The following is an 18,841-nucleotide window of genomic DNA, read 5'->3' as shown; positions in this document are numbered from 1 at the left end:
CCCTGCTCCGTGGTCTGATAGCGCTGGTCAGACTCCTTCCCAGGACAGCTTTTTGAAAAAGGCAGCAGGATTATCTATATATGTTCAGCTGTAGGCCCGAGTACCAGGTGAGAAGACCCTTTGGGGGATATTTAGCTCGTTTCATTCTCGGCAGAAATGTCAGTATTGCCCCTGTTAGCAGGCATCAAGCGCGCCGTGTCCGCATTGCCCGTGTCGGGCGGTGTCCGCGCAGCCCGGGGCTTGTGCAGCTGTCCCGAAGCCCCTTGGCACAGCGGAGCCCCACCACTGCCCCCGGGGCTCCCTTCATTTCTAACCAGAGCTGCTGCTCCCCTCGCCCGCTGCATTCCAGGTGGTGCTGGAGGAGGAGGAGGAGGAGGAGGAGAGGCTGCTGGTTTATTCAGGCAGTGATGCTAGTGTTGTGGGCGGGAACAGCTTTTTTTTTTTTTTTTCCCTTTCCCCTTTTTGTCTTTCTCCTCTCCTTGTCCTCCCTCTGCTCTCCGGCACTGGGACTTGGCAGTCTGCAGTGCGGGTCCCCGCACGCCATGCCCCCCAGCCCGCCGCCCTAGGGCTTGCCCCGGGCACCATGCGGCAGGACAGGCTCACGGGCTCGCTGCGGCGCGGGGGGCGATGCCTGAAGCGGCAGAGCTCGGGCGGCGGCGTGGGCACCATCCTCAGCAATGTGCTCAAGAAGCGCAGCTGCATCTCCCGGACCGCGCCGCGCCTGCTATGCACCTTGGAGCCAGGTACCCGCGCCGGCCGGCCGAGGCTGCGGCTGCCGCCCCGCAAGCGGCTTAGCGGGGCGGGGGGAGCCGCCGGGGCCTCGGGGTCGGCTCGGAGAGGAGGAGGCGGCCGGCGGGCGATGAGGGCCGCGGGTAGGCGCGGGGGGCAGCGCCCGGGGGCGGCCCCGGCCCGCGGCGGACTCGCCTCTCCGGCCGCCGCTGCGGCAGCCCCGGCGGGGCCCGGCCGGCGCGGCGCGCCGCGGTCGCGGCCTGGGGCCGGCGGCGGGTCCGGAGCGCGGGGCTCCCGCCCGGGCTGCGCCGGCCCGGGGCTCGGAGCGGGGCCTGCGAGGCGGCCCCGGGCTGGGGAGCGGCCGAGGCTCCGCGGCGGGTGCGAGGCGGCCCCGGCGGGGAGCGGGGCCGGGCCCCGGCGGGAGGCCGGGCTTGGCGGGGCCCTGCGGGCAGGCAGCGCGCTGCCCCTGCCCCGGGGGGCTCCTCCTGCTCCTGTCCCGCCCGGCCCGCCATCCCGCTCCGCTCTCCCCATCTCCTGGTCCTTTCCTTGCTCCTCCCGCCCGGCGTCGCCGCCTCGCAGCGCTTTTGTGTCGTCTGTCCCCAGTGCCTTTCTCCCTCGTCTCCTCTCTCCCGGGCTCGGCGACCCAGCTTTGTGTCAGTCCTTCCCCGAAGTCTCCTCGCAGCCTCCCCAGACCTTTCCTGATAAACCTGCTACCTCTTGACCTGCCGGAGACCCCTCCTCCCGCCCAGCCTTTGTCTGCGGTAGGGTGTTGTCTAAATTTGCAACCATGCCTATACCAAGGGGAAGGCATCAGCTCTGCAGCTATGTTTTCTAGATCCCCATTCAGTATCAAAATCTTTTAAGAACTGGATGGTCAGCAAACGACGTGTGTTTACTTGCGGGAGGGAGGCTCTCAACAGAAGTACAGATGGGTGATCATGAGTGAGTGCTAGATTCTAGTTGCCTGCCATCAAAATTTTGGATTTTTTAAAAAATGAAATATCAAGAAATTTAAATTCAATTTACCGTGTTAGAGCTGTCACTTGTAGCTAAAACGTTGTGGATCTGTTGCCTAATTTTAGGCATTTACAAAGCATGCAAGCCAGAGATCCACCGAAACATGGAGCACTACATGGAAATAAATGAAGATCAGTTTCCCATTGTATTAGCTGTGTGTGCATCAAGCACACAATGCTCACTGCCTCTGTGTTTGAGATGGGTTTCAGAAGCTGTTGTTAATAAGGTCTCAGATACATTTTGGTAGATTTCTGGGGTTGCTGTTTTCAAGGAGATTTCCTGAATTGTAATTCTCAAAGACCCCTGCTCCAACAGCAGCCTGATATTATCCCAGGTAATGACGTTATCTGGATAATGACATTCATGTATTTACACTCACACAAAGACCAGGGGATGTGATTGGGTGTAACTATGAATGCCACGGTCCTAAAAATCCCCCTGGTTTGGGGTTTCCATATTGTTCACATGTAGGTAAAGACAATAACCCCATTCAGGATACATGTTTTCATAGAGTGGTGGAGATGGGACAGCTAATGAACTCTTTAAAATAAGCTGGATGAAATATTCTTCAGATTTACTTAATGTCTTTGTTAGCTGTCTGTATTGTGAAGTTTTTCTAGACTGGAGGTTTTAGATGTGCTTTGATACATCTCAGTGAGCTCTGGCTCCTGGTAGAAGTGGTTTCATACAGAGTTAGTCAGGATGTTACTTTTAGAGATAAATTGCAAGGCTAAGAATCTTCCTGAAACATCAAGCAGCATAGTCTACGTTGACACTTCTCTTTCCTTGAGCATGGGCTCCTGCTGCACACAAATCTGCTTTAGGCCTTTTTCCTTGTTTATTTTTGATAAAATATTTATTTGCATTCTGTGGGAGAGGTTTCAGCAGCTGTGAAGTACAGCTGAGAACCTATAGTGCTACTTTGCAAGTTTAAAGCTACATCTGTATAGCTCACAGACGTGCATCAAAACACATCACCTTCCTACACTTTCTTCTGGTTTGATATTGCTAAAAAAAAATAATCCCAGATTTTGCCCTATTCTTTTGTTTAATGTTGCTGGGGGTGCACTGGGGATTTGTTTCTGTCACCCAGGTACTTGGCTGCCAGTATTTTTCTCTTCTCTTGTGGCTTTTTGTGTGGTTCCGTGCTACATTTTGGTTATGCAGAGGAAGACTGAGGGTTTGGGAATCTTAGGGATATAATCTTCCCTCTTACAGCCTTTTCTTGTCAGGAGTTATTGTGTGTTTTACACAGGAAAGGACTGTAGTTGGGGGGGGTTATATTTTCCTTATTTTAAATTATTTTATTTTTTTATAACTTTTCTGCAGTGGTTTCTGGTGACAGGCTTGGAAGGGCATTGAACAGAGCTTATTTTGGCATTCCCCTACCTTTCAGAAATTTGTTGTCAAGCATGTACCTTTGTGTGTCCTTGTATTCATGGAGCTAATAATTCCAGAGTGTTCCCAGCATATTCCTGCTGTTATGAGTTAATATGCTTCTCAGACATGAAGAATAAGTTCAAAGTGTGTGGTGATATTTAATATGTCAAATGACACTATAGCCTGGCTGATTTGATGTGAACGGGCTGAGTTGTACTGACAACACTTAAAGTAAGAACTACTGCTCTATGTGTGGTGCATCTAGGCCAGACTGTCCCTGCCAAGGAGCTGGGAGGAAAAGTTCTCTTAAGGCCTGAAGGGGTATTTTTTTGCAAAAAGCATATGTTTATGTAAGGGAGAGGAATGTGACCCAAAGATGGAGGATTGTTAGACATGGGAAAATCCAGTGAAAATAGGTGCAGACATGCAGTAGGGTTGAATGGGTGTGGGGTACTGAGGGGGAAGAAACTATTGGGGAATCTAAGTTAGTTTATGGAGAGAAGACAACTGAATAAAAAAACGGGGATGATGGAGAAAGGAAGGATTAGGAAACCAAGAGAGGCTGAGTTAGGGATAGGCATTAGTTTCCTTGAAGCTCTGAAGCTCAGGGACAAGTTCCTTGAGCAGAGTGCAGAAACTGCATGTAGCAAGATGATTCTTGTGCCAGAAGTAAGTAACGGGCAAAGAGATGCTGCTCCTGTTTTGCTGGTTACCTTCCTTGCTCTCTCTATATGGTTGCAGCTTTTTTTACATGCTTACTTGCTGTATTTTTTATTAAGCAATGTTGTAATTTTTTGATTTTAGGAAATATAAATTCTTTAAAATGAATGGGAATGAAGAACAATTTGTATATGCTTTGAGGTTTATTCCCCATGGTTGTTCCCCTCCCCTCCCCCAAAATTGTCACATAATTTGATTTGGAAAGTACTTCTAATGGAGAAAAAATAAAGGGACACAGATTCTGTGGCTTTTACAAGAGGTTGTCATGTAACCAACCAAGCAGTTCCTCACCAGGCTGAAGAGAGTGTGCTGCATAGTCTGGTGTTACCATGTGATGCAATTCTCATTTGCAGTAATTTTGACACCTGTCTTAATTGTTTGCTGTGATTTAATTAACTTTAGTAGATGGATGATCTCGTTTCAGTCTCATTTAATCAAGGGTCTCATTTGAAGGGTCTCATTTCAGTCTAAGGAGGGATATATACTTTGACTGTAGTGTGAGCTCTCTGGTCATGATGCTTATGTAATTATAGATAGATTTTTCCTTGCTCTGAGCTTTTATTTTGCTGTACTTGATCTTTTGAAGACCTGGAAGTATCTGCTTGTGTCTTTCTTAGGAAGATTCTAAAACAGACAGAAGAAGTTGTTACTGGGACCTTTTAAGTCTTAGAAAAGTGTGAGTAATTAATATCTGGCTGCTGGGTTGAGATGAATACATGGTTATTTTGGAAGGCTATTGGTTCTTTGCTGCAAGGTAGTGTTAGATAATGTGTCAGCATCTGTTACTTTAACAAAAGGAGTTCTCGGTCATGATGTATTTTTGTATCTATTAGGGTTTTACATTACTTACTTTTTTTTGCTTGAGAATGAAGTTCACATTTTCCAGTTTCAGCAAACGTGATACAATTTAATCTTAGGTTGTTGCCATTGTTACATTGCTTTGAATTATTATGAAAAGATTTATCTATTAGGAGCCCCTGCCGAGTGCCATTGCGCCATGGGAAGGAATACTAATAAACAGTTACTTCCAGGAATAGCTATTAATCCTTCCATGTTTTTTCAAGACATATCTATTATGGTTAGAAGTCTTTATTTTTCTAAGTCTGACAAGCATGTCTTTTAGATCTGAAGCAGGGAAACAAGGGCACTAATCCCCAGGTCTCAGTGATGCAATTCTAAAACGCTAAAATTTTAAACAGTGCTGGAGTTTGTGTGATTTTTTTCTTTGTTTCTATTCACTCAACCCCAACAAAAAAAAAAAAAAAGGCATGGAGAAAAAGCTTTTGTCTTTAAGTATATAATTATCAGGTAGTAAGGTTAAAATTACTTACCACTTCAGTATGCAAATGCTCAAAGGCATTTTACATTCCATAAATAGCAAATGCCACTACAGTTGGGTTTTCTGTCACACTTGTAGGTTTAGACCTCCAAAGAACTGGGTATTACTGGTGAGTTGATTAGCATGGATGTTAAATACTTAAAACTTTGCAGGATTATAATCAGTTTGGGTTTTCTGTGTGTGTGTATATATGTGTGTGTATGTATATATATATATTTCTATGTTGAAACTGTTTGGCTTCGTATTCTGGAAAGATGAGAAGCTATGCATAACATAATTGTAAATATGGAACAATTGTGTTAAATTGTGTGGGGAAAATAAAAGAGGGCTTCATCCTTCATGCCAGCCGGTGGGAGGGAGGGAATGTGATCTGTGCTGTGTTCAGCACCTGAGGTCTGGACAGCGGCATTTGAAGGATCGAGGAATTGTACGTTCAAAGTGTGGGATGGAAAGCAAATTAAACATTTTACTGTTGATCATGTTCTGGCATACTCCAGTGCCATGTTGGGATCCACTTGAGATTCTGGTATTTTATGTAATATTGCATGAACAATTACTAGGCCTGCTTCATAACAAGTAAAATAGTTTGCTCATATGGCCAAAATAAAATCTAAGCTTAAATAACAGTACTACCAAATGTGTGTTATGGTCTGAGGAATTTGAAAAAAAAATATTCTTGACAGTAAAATAATTTTCACACACCAAACTTATAAATTAGTTTTGATTGACCTAATGTCAAGAAGCTGGCATAGATGAAAAGAAACTGTCTGTGCATGTGTATTTTTCTGTGGATGCATATAACCGTTTGCAATGTACTAGTATAGTTTGTAGACCAGTGAACTATATGAATATTAGTGAAATAAGTTGTGCCAGGCTACATCATTAAAGAGAACATTACTGCATTTTAAAAGCATTTTGTCCGTGTACTTCTTACCACGTTCGTTGAATCTACTGTGAAGACAAAATTCACCAAAACAGGTTGAAATGTAGTTGTTTAAATAGGAAGATAAAATTTTGTGTTCTTGTTTTAACTGTGGGATTTTTGTGTTTGGGGTTTTTTGGCTTCTTTTTGTCTTCTGAGCTAAATGAAGTAATGAGTTTTTTTTGTGTGTTTTTTCTTTCTAGGGGTTGATACAAAATTGAAATTCACTCTTGAGCCATCTTTAGGTCAAAATGGTTTTCAGCAGGTAATTTGATTTATTTTTTTCTTGAATTTGTGAAGGAGTGGGTTCTCAGCAATCAAGGTGCTTGCCTAGTTCAGAAGTGCATTTGTCATCATAATATCAGCATATTATTTGCAATTGCATCAAGACCTGTTTCATTTATATTCAGAAAATGGAATAGGCTTTCATTGTTTGCTCAGATATTTCCTAAATCCTTGTGTCCTAGAATATTATACTTTAGTCAAATCATCAAGTAGTTAATCTGCATCTTCCCTGTGAGTGGATTAAGCAGTTAAACTCTGACATGTGTGCAGCAAAATGAAATGAATGTGCATGTCTGCAAGGTAGCAAATGTTGCTATGCTGTAGCATTAAACTAATGATGGATATTTTACATTTTGGGATGCTTTTTCTTCTAGTGGCATGATGCCCTCAAAGCAGTGGCCAGACTGCCCACAGGCATCCCAAAGGAATGGAGGAGAAAGGTAGGTAGACCTCTGTGCCTTGTGGGCCATATTGCCTGTAGGTTTCTCAGGAGAGCTGAATTACATCAATATTATCTGCTAGTGGGTTTTGTAATGAATATTTGGACCTTTTAAGTTTTACTGGGGATTTTTCCTTGTTTTTATTATTCAGTGACAGCTTCACAGGGCAGATGGAAAGGCTGAGGAGACAGGTAAATATGATGTTTTCAATAGTTGGGTTCTTTCTGCTTGAGGCTTAGGTAACTTGTTCTGGTGCAGATGTTATTGCCTCATACTGTCAGTCTCAAGAAATTGCACTGGTGAAATTGCCCCCACAGCTGAACATAACTGAAAGGAGAACATATCTGCAGTGTAGGATGTCACACTTACAAAGGTGAAGTTGATAGATGCTTAATGTTGACAAGAATGCTTATAGAAACAGTTGTTGGGGAAAAGACAGATTACCAAAATTAGGGAATTCCAAAGTCAGGAGTGACACAGAATGGCAGAGTGCATCATTAATGGGAAATTGCACTGAGTGTTGTAGAAAAGGGTCCATTAGGATTTTGCCAGACTTACTTTATTGCATTATTCAACATTTGAAGTCCCCTAGTATAAAAAGAGGCATGTCTATTAATTTTTTCTTAAAAAATGAATCACATAATCTCAGCTTTAAAAACACAGTTTTAATAAAAATAATTTTTTAAAATATTTATAAAATATGTAGTTCGATGTATAATATATAATAATATTATATATTATATAAAAATTATAAATTATAATTGTGTAATTGTAATGATAAATTATAATTATATCTATTATATAAATTATATATATTATATAAATTATATATAAATAATATAGTTCCACATATTTCTGATGTATCAGCTTAATTTCTTTTTCCTGTTTTTTCTGTCTTTCCAAACCGAATTGTACTTCTTTACAAATCAGGGGAGAAGGAAGAGAAGACTTCATGGCATTGTTTTTCTCATACCACGATGAATTTATTTTTAATATACAACTTCAATGAATCCTTATACCCATCTAAGAGCCTTTTTTCTTTCCTGAAATATTCTTTTCCCAAGCTCCAGAAAGTGTCTCAGGCACTTTTCTGTGGTACATGAGTGGCAGAGGTCACAGCATCTCAGAAGGGCTGAGTTTGGGTGGGACCTCTGGAGTCATCTGGTCCAACCCCTCTGCCCAAGCAGGGCCACTTACAGCTGGTTGCCCAGGACTGTGTCCTGGTAACTTCTGAATATCTCCAAGGATGGAGATTCCACAACCTCTCTGGGAAATCTGTGTCAGTGCTCAGTTGCCCTCACAGTGAAAATGTGTTTCTTGATGTTTGAGGAGAACCTCCTGTGTTTCTGTTTGTGCCTATTATCTCCAATCCAGTCACTGGTACAGATGACAAGAGCCTGGCTTCCTCCTCCTTGCACCCTCCTTTCAGGTGTTTATACACACTGGCAGGATTTCCCCAAAGCTGCCTTTTCTCCATTCTGAATCCTCCCAGCTCTCTCAGCCTTCCTGCATAGCAGAGATACTTTGCAACTGGGTGTCCCCAACATATATTGATGCTTGGGATTGTTTCTTCCCAGAGACAGGATATTGCTCTTCTTGTTGAACTTAATGAGGTTCTTGTTAGACCATTTTTCCATGCTGTCAAGGTGTCCTTGGGCTTATCAGCCACTCCCCCAAGTTCTGTGTAATCAGCAGACTTGTGTGTACTCTGCCACATCATCCAGCTCAGATCTGTCTTTCCTTTTCACTCTGCCCATCTCTGTGTTTGCTCACATGCTCACATGATGCTAACCAGTGAAGTAGTGATGAAAAGAGGTGTTGTCTTTTTACTGCCATTCCCCGGGTTCACAATGATTTTAAGGTAGATACCAAAATAGAGGAAGTATTTTGTGGTGGCAGCCTGCTGGTTGCCTCCTTTGCTGTCAACAAAAGGAGCAGGTTGACATCTGCACTATTGTTGTGGCATGTGGGCTGGCAGAGATAAAGAATCCAGTCAAACAACATCAGTAGGGTGTCAGCAGTGCTGAGGCTGTTGGGAGGCAGAACAGTGGCATTCCTCCACATGAGTGGCTTTACAAAAGTGTAGAAACAGATATTTAAATGCAGAAAACATGAGATTCTGTGAGCTGTCTATAAATTCCTTCATCATGCAGCTATCTCAGTGTTTAAATCTGTGGGAAGTGTCTAAATTTCTTTTCTCACTTGAGTGAATTAATGGCTGATATAAAACTTGACCAGTTTGCTTTCATGATTTCTTTCAGTTTCCTGAAAAAAGGTCCTTTGTTGTTACTTGTTGTCATTGTATGATCTGTCATGTGCCTTTCATGGTTCAGGAAGTTTTCAAATTTTTAATAAAGGTCCAGCCTTTGTCTTGGATACACATGCATAAATCTGTTCTGGCAATTATTAGGCTTTAAGAGTCGTGAATGTGTTTGTTTCAGAACTCCCTGTAGCACCAACAGTTTAGGAAGCCCTCTTGTAAAAGTAAGCTGTTTTGATCCAAGTGCTTTCAGATGCTTTCAGATCAATCCCAAATGGTGAATACTAGATGCTATTTGTTCTGCAAACTCATCAGAAGAGACTTCTGATAAAGAGAAGCACCAACACTGCTAGATTTCTTTTGGGAATTCCAGGAGATGTATCCATGGTTGAGTTTGAGGAAAGCCAGCAGCAGTGTTATCCTTTTATCAAACTCTTTGTTGGTTATGAGGATAGAAGGTCTGAATTGACAGAGGGTCCTTGCCTTGTGTTTCCATTTTGGAGGGCTCCTGTGAATTCACTGACAGATGACTTGCATCTTTGTAAGCAGCCCACAGATCTGGATGTTTAATGCTGACCATTTCCTTCCTTTCTTTTCTAGGGAGCAAGGTATTAATTTAATTGTGCAAAAACCGTTCTGGCTAAAATCCTCCTCTGCATATTTCAAATCTAACAGCAGATCACGTATGGGTGAAGCTGATGAGGTTCATCTAACAATATATTTTGAAACTTTATATTTTATCAGAGAAATAATTAATTTTACCATATGTTTTTCTAGGTTTGGTTGACCCTGGCTGATCAGTACTTACACAGTATAGCCATTGACTGGGACAAAACCATGCGTTTCACATTCAATGAAAGAAGTAATCCTGATGATGACTCTATGGGCATCCAGATAGTAAAGGTAGCCAGCTAATTTGTTATTTCTTTTCTAATTTTTAAATGAAAAGTTGACATTTGAATTTGGATTTATTTTCATCTCTGCAACTGCTTTGGCAAAAAATGTATCTTAATTCCCTTTTTTTTTGGCTGCTTTGTTCCTTTTGCACTAGTGTGGTTAGTGTTGGCTGGGAAAAAGATGCTATTTCTGGGGTTTTTTCCTTTTTTATTTTCATTTTTACTTTCTTTTGATTTTGAAAAAAGTGCTGGAGTTAATGAAGACAAAAGAACATAAGTGGGTTTTTTCCTTCTCTGTAAATAAGCACAAATGTTTTCTGGGAGTAAAAGCATATTTTAAAATACAGCAAATGAGCATTCTTCAGTTGTTTTACAGGAGTGAAACACATTTGCCTATTTGTATTTCTCAGCTGATTAATGTTTAATATTTAAAGCAGTCAGCCATTTTGTACATTTTGCCTTTCACTTATAAATCTCTTAAATTTCAAGGACACAGTTTGTGGCTTGTGTGTTTGGAAAAGTCAGTTATCTACTAGTTCTTTTATACTTTGATAAAAACAGATGCTCTTTTTTGTTAAATTAAGCAGCTGTTGGGCCTTGCCTGTTTGAAACCCAGAGATTTATTAACATCTTCTGTGGCAATGCGTTATAAACATCTTTTAGGGGACTTGTTTACTTAAGAGCTTGCTGAAACTATTTCTTTTGGGTAAGATAAAGGTTTAACAGCCTAAAAAAGAAACGTTTTCATCAACTTTGGGAGTATGTACTGGGAGGGTGGAGATGGAAGGAAAACTGGGACAGGAAAGAGAACTAACAGGGGACGGAAAATACATGTTTTCTCTGCTTGTCTTGTAATTTTTATTTTTTCTTTTTTTCCTTTAAAGGACCTTCACCGAACTGGCTGCAGTTCTTACTGTGGCCAGGAGGCAGAGCAAGATCGAGTGGTATTAAAACGTGTTTTGCTGGCTTATGCCAGGTGGAATAAATCTGTTGGCTATTGCCAAGGATTCAACATACTAGCTGCACTTATTCTGGAAGTAATGGAGGGCAATGAAGGGGATGCCCTGAAAGTGAGTAAAATTTCTTTAGTGTCGAAGATTGCTTTTACTTAGTGAACTATAGAATAAACCAATGTGTGAATTTTGGAGACAGACTAAAAGAGCACAACTCAAAAGACTTAGCTGATTTATACTGGTGAACTTTTTATTTTGTTACCCTGTCTCAGCTAAAATGAGTAGTTTGAATGCTATCAGTGTCACTTTTTTTTTGGAAAAAAAAATGGGACCACTGCTACTTACTATAGGATATCTTATCCTACAATTCAAAATCTGCTTGCAAACACTATAGGTAGCTGAAATATTAAAATTTCATGATCAGCATCTTATGTGGCAGCTCCATGTGAGGCAGTTGATAAATCAGCTACATTTCAAAGCAAATTCTAGGGAAATACTAAATATTCAAAATGAAAGTAAGTCACTTTGAAGCTAATTTCTGGACTAGGTTAGTCTTACATTGTTTTGTTTTCTTAGATAGTTTTTATTGTAAATAAAACAAAGCTTCATGAAATTTATAATATGTCAGAAAATGGAAATTCTTTAGGACAGGGCATGGTTTAAAGTTTGGCAAGATCATGTGCAATTTCCTTTAATGAATTTGCTCATACGTGTGAGTTGGTCTCAAATTAATGAAAGATGACTGTGACTCTTCAGAAACTAAGCTGTTTGTTTTGCCTTAGACAATGATTTAAATAGGGTAAATATTTAAATTTTCTCCTAAATAGTGCTCCTATTACTATAGAGCTCCTAAAATATAAAGCTTGTGGCAGTAGAGTCTAGCTAGCTGATAATTAATCCTTCATTCTAGACAACTGCCTGTAATAGGAAGAAAATACCATAATATAGCAACTTTATATCAGTAAGTAAAATTTCCTTTTAATAATTCTTGCTTAAGATTTCCTCAATATTTTAACAGTAATTTACCACATTATCCTATAGGAAATAGGATTGCCCAAGGTTTATGAAGTCCAAGTTGATGATTAGAACTGTGTGCATCCTTGTGTTGTCTGTTATTGTGAATTGTGTCAGGCTCCTTGCGTGGAGGAGACAATGAATGGAGCCAGGCTGCCCCAGGGAGGTAAAGCCCTGAAGGCTGTTTGCACCAAAACTGGTCTTACCTGGCAAAAATAAGAATGGGAAAAAAATTATTTCTTTTCCAAGCTTAGTGTGGGCTTCGCAGGGTTGGAATTTTCCCAGAAGACAGAGGGAAGAGGGGAAGGGCAAGGAAAGGAGCAGGGTGGGTGGGAGGAAATAAGAATTTGGTATTAGTATGTGATGGTTTTGCTGTAGTCACTGCCACCTAATGGAAGCAGTGAGTGAACAGCTACAGAGGCCTGTAAAGGTGCCCTGAGGATTGTAGCTGTGGGGTAGCTGTGCTGGGGTTATTGTAGAATCTGGGGTTAAGGGAGCAAGGGTATCCTTAGGTCTTGCCAGTCAGGTCCCATTTCTGGGGAGGACATTATAAACAAAAGGTCTGTGTCTGGGAAGCATCTCCCAGGGGCTAGGAAACAGCAGGTGTTACTGATGCCAAGGGGCTCTAACAGCACAGCACCCAGCATGGTAGCTTCAGTGAATGCCCAGCCAGTGATACTTGAGTGTTAGCTAGTTAAGGTAAGCATTAAGTTAAATCCCTGGAGTTGCCTCAAAGTTAGCCTACAGAAATTATGGTAAGCAAGAAAATCCCATCTTGCATGACTAGAAGCTATTAAAGTCATAGATACTGAAACTTAAAAAAATTTTTCTTGCATGTTATTGCTTGGAAATGCTACAGAATCAAATAACAAAAATAAATATGTAGAGATGTGTTAGGAAGAAAGTATCTGTTGCAAACTGGTAAATACATGAACTGCTTTTTAAAAAAAAGTCTTCTCAAAGCAATTCACATGTTGGTGGAACAGAATGAACTTAAGTGTTGAAAAAGATTTCTCTTCTTCTCTGTGCTCTCATATATCAGAGATCAATGAAGGGATACTATTCAGTGGGAAGGGAGCAAAGGCCTTTATAGAAGGGTGTCTTTAACATGGGGGTTTTATAGCTTATGTCATCAGGAATTAATTAAAACACATTGTAAGTTAATGTTGCTATATTAAGTTACTCTTCCATTAGTTGAAATATATCTGAACAATATAAAGCATATTTTCACAAGACTGTGGGGTAACCCACTATTCAGCAAAGGTTACGTAATGCATCTGACAAAATACAAGCCTGTCATGTAGAAGCTGTTGATTTGCCTTTGTTGACTGCTGTTCCACATGCTTTAAAACATGGAACATAAGACTGCTATTGCTGGAGAAATCTTTCAAGGACAAGTGCAGTATGTGGTCACAAGCAGCTGGGAAAGAAAAGAAAGCAGTAAGAATCTGTCAGGTGGTGCTCTTGGTAGTCCTGTGTCTGAGAGGCTGTTTCTGTGGGCCTCTTACGAAAACAGAGGGATTGGAAGGAGGACTGTCTCCTGTATGTGAAGGTGCAGTGCTTCTCTTGAGAATGAAAGTCTTTATGAAACATGGTAAGGGTGCTCATATGAGAGAAATGTAGAAGAGATGCAGATGGGATGACTGCAGGCTCTCTGGATGAGCTAGTAGAGTGGCCACAGAGATCCTAAAAGATCCTGAAGTGAAAGGTCAGTGTCTTCTGTTAGGCTGATGATAATCATCAACTTCTGCATGTTTTTTATTGCATTTCTTCATTCTCAAAAGTTTGACAGTATCAATTTAATTCCTTACCATCCATGTAGTTGAGCTACCTCACTTGAAACAGATGTCTGCTTAAAATGTCTCACGCTGCTTAATTTAGCACCTTCTAAAGTGACAAGATGGAGTGCAGCATATGGTAACAAATCACAGTAAAATATATGGAGAATTTCTTTTTAAAGAACAGTGCCTTGCTTTTTGGAGAGGCAAAATAGGGGATTTGCAAAATCAGTCTTCTAGTTGTGGCATTAACCAGAGAAGGGATAGTGAGACTCTCCAGCAGTGGAAAATCTCATAAACAGCTCCAACATCAGAAGTGTCAAAAATTGTTTTTGGTGGGGGTAATGCTGCCAGCTTGGGTATAGCTTACTGTGACATTGATTTCAGTCATTGATTTCAGTAATTTCGTGGTTCATAAATTCTGGACAGTTTCAAGAGGCCTTTGTATCTTGAATGTTTGTGGATACCTAGGGTACCTGAGGATGCTCAAAGTGATAATATTTTCTCCCCATATAAATGGAGGTGCCATAAGCATGTGCTGCCACTGGGTCCAATTCATTCTTTAGTGAACAGAGAAATTTTATTTTTCTGTTATTCCTAGAAAATAACTGCTCTGTAAGTCCTACATGATAGTCTTTCCTTCTGCCCACAGATCATGATTTACCTAATTGATAAGGTGCTTCCTGATAGCTACTTTGTCAATAATCTCCGTGCTCTCTCTGTGGATATGGCTGTTTTCCGAGATCTTTTACGAATGAAGCTTCCTGAACTGTCCCAGCACTTGGACACCCTGCAAAGAGCTGCTAACAGAGAAAGTGGAGGTATGTTCAACAGAAAATGCTATTCAACTCTGTCTTGCTGTTGTTTCATCTGAGCACTGATTTAAAAATACAGTATTTTAAGTATTTATATTAGTTTATTGCTTAGAATTTGTATTTTAAATTTTTAAGATGAAATATGATGGCTTCTGTTACTGATAACCTCAACATAAATAGGTGTACTTCCAGGAAAAAACAAAGGGAAAGAATTTAGTCCCACCAGTAGCTGCAAACAGAACTGTGTTTATAAGAATATATAAAGTGTGGAGGGACAACACTAACACTTAGCTTAGTACAAGAGCTGCCTTGGAAAGGTAATTTCTTGCCTTAGCTCAGGATAGATGTCCTCCTACTGCTCTGTGTAGTTGCTGGCTCACATAGCTGTTCTGGGAAGAGTTATAATGTGAGAGCCAGTGAGGGCTGGTTAGTATTTCTTTACCTGAATCCTTACCAATATACAAGTACAAAACTCAGAAGTATATCTTGGGTTCCTATCTGAAAACTGGCTTTGCATTGTGATTTTTTTTTTTCCTGGCATAGCATTCCATCCAGACTTACAGCTCTTTTATTTGGGGATGTTCTGAGGAGGGTAAGAGGTTATTCTGTCAGTTGATTTGCTTTCTTTTTCAGTTGGGAAGATAAGTGCAACCTGAGTTCCACCTTAGAAAATATCTGCTTCAATGTTCCATGTGTCTATCCCCAAACTGTGTGAAAAACAAACAAATGGTATCAAGGAATTATTTCCTGTTTGAAAGTTTTTTCACAGGCTGGCCTCTCTGGTCATGGCCTTCAGTGCATCAGTTGATACTGGGATGCACAAAGTGTTCTCTGAGCATAACGAAAAAGTAGCATTTTAGAGTTTCAGCCTGAAATGCTACATTTTGTTTGAAACTTAACAGGCACACCAGGATATTAAAATAATACATATGACTTACAGAGATGGTCACCTTCACCTTATCACCATGTAGATAAAGACTCATGCCATCAGTTGGTGAAAAAATGCAGCATTTTGTGGGGAAGTTGGTGGGTTTGGGTTTTTGGTTTTGATAGGAGCTTTTATTTCATATGGCTTTGGGGAAGGAGAAACAGTCTTTCTGAAATAAAGGAGAAAAGTGTGGTGCTGTATTCCAGGGTTTATAGTCCAAAGCCAATGATGCTGCTTAGGTTTTTGCAGTGCAGCATAATGGAAGATGATTATGTAATTTTTCCATTGTTCTCAGCTTGTCTTTGGACAGCTGCAGACTAAGTAAGTTTTGAGCAGTAACAGAAGTGCTACAATGTCTGGTGTATTTTATGATGCAGTTTATACTCCTTGTAAAATGATAGTAAATTGCAGTTACTTCAAGTAACTTGTTTTTTTCTGTTTTTTTTTTAACTTCAGGAGGCTATGAACCCCCACTTACAAATGTCTTCACAATGCAGTGGTTTCTGACACTGTTTGCCACCTGTCTGCCTAACCATACAGTTCTGAAGATCTGGGATTCAGTATTCTTTGAAGGCTCTGAAATTATACTGAGAGTAGCTTTGGCTATCTGGGCAAAGCTAGGGGAGTAAGTAGCCATTTTTATCTGATTTTCAGTATGAGCCATGTTAAACTTTTGTTTTCTTTAAGATGTTCTCAGCTCTAAACAAGATGCAATCTTTCAGGAGAATGATTATTTTGAAAAAGCTGCAAAAAGGACCTTTATGGTTTCTTAAAAACACGTGATTCTGACATCATGTCAGAACAGGCGTGATAATTAATTGACCCTTTTTGCAGAAAATGTCTCCAGTTGTTGGAGTTGTCTGTGTATATTGTCTTTGTGCTGCGCTAAAAGGTTGGACTTTCCTGAACATAAACCTCTGAAGGAACTGGTAAATACTCTGTATAAAGACACACAAAGAGATTTGAGGATGACCAACTAATTCAGTTGGGTACCTGAAAGTGGGGCTGGTAATTGCCTTAGTTTCACTTAAGGAGACTTAAGGATTTGAACCCATTGGCTTTTGCAGTACAAGAGTTCATTGTTACTAAGGGAATGACCCTGTGGTACATGATTCTTTTCTGTTAAGGCCTGAAAATGAATTTTCCTGAAATTCTCTGCTTTTCAGCACATTCCAGCCAAGTTTCTATTGTAGTCCTTTGTGGCCTTGGAAACTCACCACATGGCAGAACACAAGAAGAGATGATTAGTTCTTCAAACCCCTCTGTTGTCAAAGCAAATATTTGTGTTCCAAGGAGTTTACAGTGCTCCCAGAGAAATGAGTTTTGTCACTGGCTTCAGTGGGAGATGTGAGCTCTGACAGGTCAAGCAGATGTTAGTTCAGCTGGAAACATTTTTCAGCTGGCATCAGCAACTGCATCGATTTTTTTTTTCTTGTGATGCCCATTAAAACTCGTCTTCCTTTTTTCTCTGAAATTGAACCAGTGGGATTTATGTTCAGTTCTGTCCTTGGAGGTTTCATTTCCTTTTTTCTTTCTGAATAAATTAGCACTGCAGGCCAGTTGCATGGTAAGAGGATTTGTTTCCTACATTTAATTTTTAATCTGAATAATAATAATTAAAATAATTTCTTGAGAAATTATTACATTCGTTTTAGTACAATGAATGAAACTTGCATGAATCGTTTGCATTGGGATTAAACTGTATGTAGTCACATAGTGTTTTCGATAAAAAGTTCTTTCAGTAGATCTCTGTACACTTAAAAGTTATAATTGTGAATGCTACAACTCATAACATGATAAAAAGGAAGCTACTACTTTGAAGATTTTACTGTAAAACTTAAAGAAAAATTAAACGTGTTTTAAGAAATTGAAAGGAGCAGAATCAAGAAATATATAAGAATGTGTCTAAGAGAAATAAGCTGATCACTGCACATCTTTTAACTGCTGTTTGTGGGGAATGGGAGAAGGTCTGGTGAAAGACAGGGCACTGTTTATGCTGGGAGAAGATTGTGATTATTTTTCTCTTTGTCCACCATTAGAACTAGAACGAGGGATTTAAAGAGGTGGGGTCAGAGATAGTGTTCATAGTCTCATGATCTTCATACTTCTCAAGATTCATTCTCAAAATGAAAATAGGGTGAGAAGTGCATTTTTAAAATGTAGGTGGCTCAATTGTACTTCTGTTTTGAGGGAGGCTGAAGGAATGGGGAAGTTAAATATAGGGGCAGTAGAAAAGGCAGTATGTGGAGGTCATGAGAGACTAAAGGTAACAGGGCAGGTAAGCCATAAGTTTGTGATAATTTGCTACATACCCACTGTTTATACTACTTTTAATTTTTTTTTTTTTAGCTATGTAATAATTATTTTACCCAAACTGTGTTAAGATTTCAGGAGTTTCATAGCTCAATGGTTGTTATGTGCTGTTGCTGAAGATCAAGGGAAGCTGCTTCTTCTATTTCTTAAGAAAAAAGACAGTGTATTTTTTTTTTTATGATTCCTGCATCTGGGTTTTAGAGGAGAGGCTACAATATGTAGCCATCAAAGCACTTCCTTGGGATATAAGAAAAACAAATTTTCCACTTGACAGGAGAGATGTTTAGCAGCTGACCCTAATGTGTGTAGAACACCAATTCTCAAAAGCATATTACTCATATTTCTTTTCCTCTAGATGACACTCTCTGTGTTTAGAATGAATCTGTGCTTTTAGAAATGTAAAGAAAAGTGCAGAAAAAGTATCCAATTGAACGCCCCTTCCCAAAACAAGGCAAACAAAAGCATCCTACCAAAGCAAACAAACAACCAAAACCAACACTCTTCCCACCCCTAATTTAGAAATAGCATTCACAAATATGATGAGTGAATTTTCCTTCATTGTGCTTCATGTTAGCCTAATTATTTTTTAACACAATTACATGTATGAATGCACCTATACTAATTTATTCCATTGTCCTCTGACAAAGTTCAGACAGTGAATTTGGCCATTTGGTGCATGGTGAAGAATGAGTGATGAGTTAGTCAGGAAGTCTTTATGCTCACTTTTTAAGCTGATAAAACCCCCTCGTGCTAGTAGGAAGCAAAATGTATTGATTCTTGTGCAGTAGAAGTGAAAGGGGCAGAGGGAATGGCCTGTCTGGAGATACATTCATCTGTTATCATGAGGAGTCAGGACAGCAGGCTGTACTCAGTGCATCTTTTTACTGCTGCAGCTTTTCCAGTGTTGTGTGCACAGTTTTATTATTTGGAAGTCTATGCAGAACTGCAAATAAACTTAAAAGTTAAGCCATCTAACAGAAATGCGTATTTTATGATGACAAGAAGATCAGTTTTGTTTTGAGCATGTATAATCATATGTAAAAGTCAAATAA

General features: G+C 40.3%; 1 protein-coding gene across 4 annotated transcripts in view; it reads left to right on the top strand.

Annotated features, from left to right (window-relative positions):
- The first annotated feature begins 509 nt into the window (after positions 1-509).
- Positions 510-18,841, top strand: part of TBC1D30 (TBC1 domain family member 30) — a 30,453-nt gene continuing 12,121 nt past the window's right edge. For 3 of the 4 annotated variants that reach the window (XM_058805129.1, XM_058805130.1, XM_058805128.1), the window contains exons 1-7: positions 510-743; positions 6,311-6,372; positions 6,767-6,832; positions 9,870-9,995; positions 10,873-11,058; positions 14,386-14,554; positions 15,933-16,101. In XM_058805129.1, the coding sequence (XP_058661112.1) occupies positions 584-743; positions 6,311-6,372; positions 6,767-6,832; positions 9,870-9,995; positions 10,873-11,058; positions 14,386-14,554; positions 15,933-16,101 (938 nt within the window). In that variant the 5' untranslated portion in view covers positions 510-583. Of the gene's footprint in view, positions 744-4,463; positions 4,523-6,310; positions 6,373-6,766; positions 6,833-9,869; positions 9,996-10,872; positions 11,059-14,385; positions 14,555-15,932; positions 16,102-18,841 lie in introns of all 4 variants that reach the window. The other variant, XM_058805131.1, reaches the window with a different exon arrangement.

This window comes from Ammospiza caudacuta, chromosome 5 (genome assembly GCF_027887145.1).
Source record: "Ammospiza caudacuta isolate bAmmCau1 chromosome 5, bAmmCau1.pri, whole genome shotgun sequence".
Taxonomy (NCBI): domain Eukaryota; kingdom Metazoa; phylum Chordata; class Aves; order Passeriformes; family Passerellidae; genus Ammospiza; species Ammospiza caudacuta.
The sequence above is the reverse complement of the archived record's forward strand: the minus strand, read 5'-3'. Positions and strand labels throughout refer to the sequence as shown.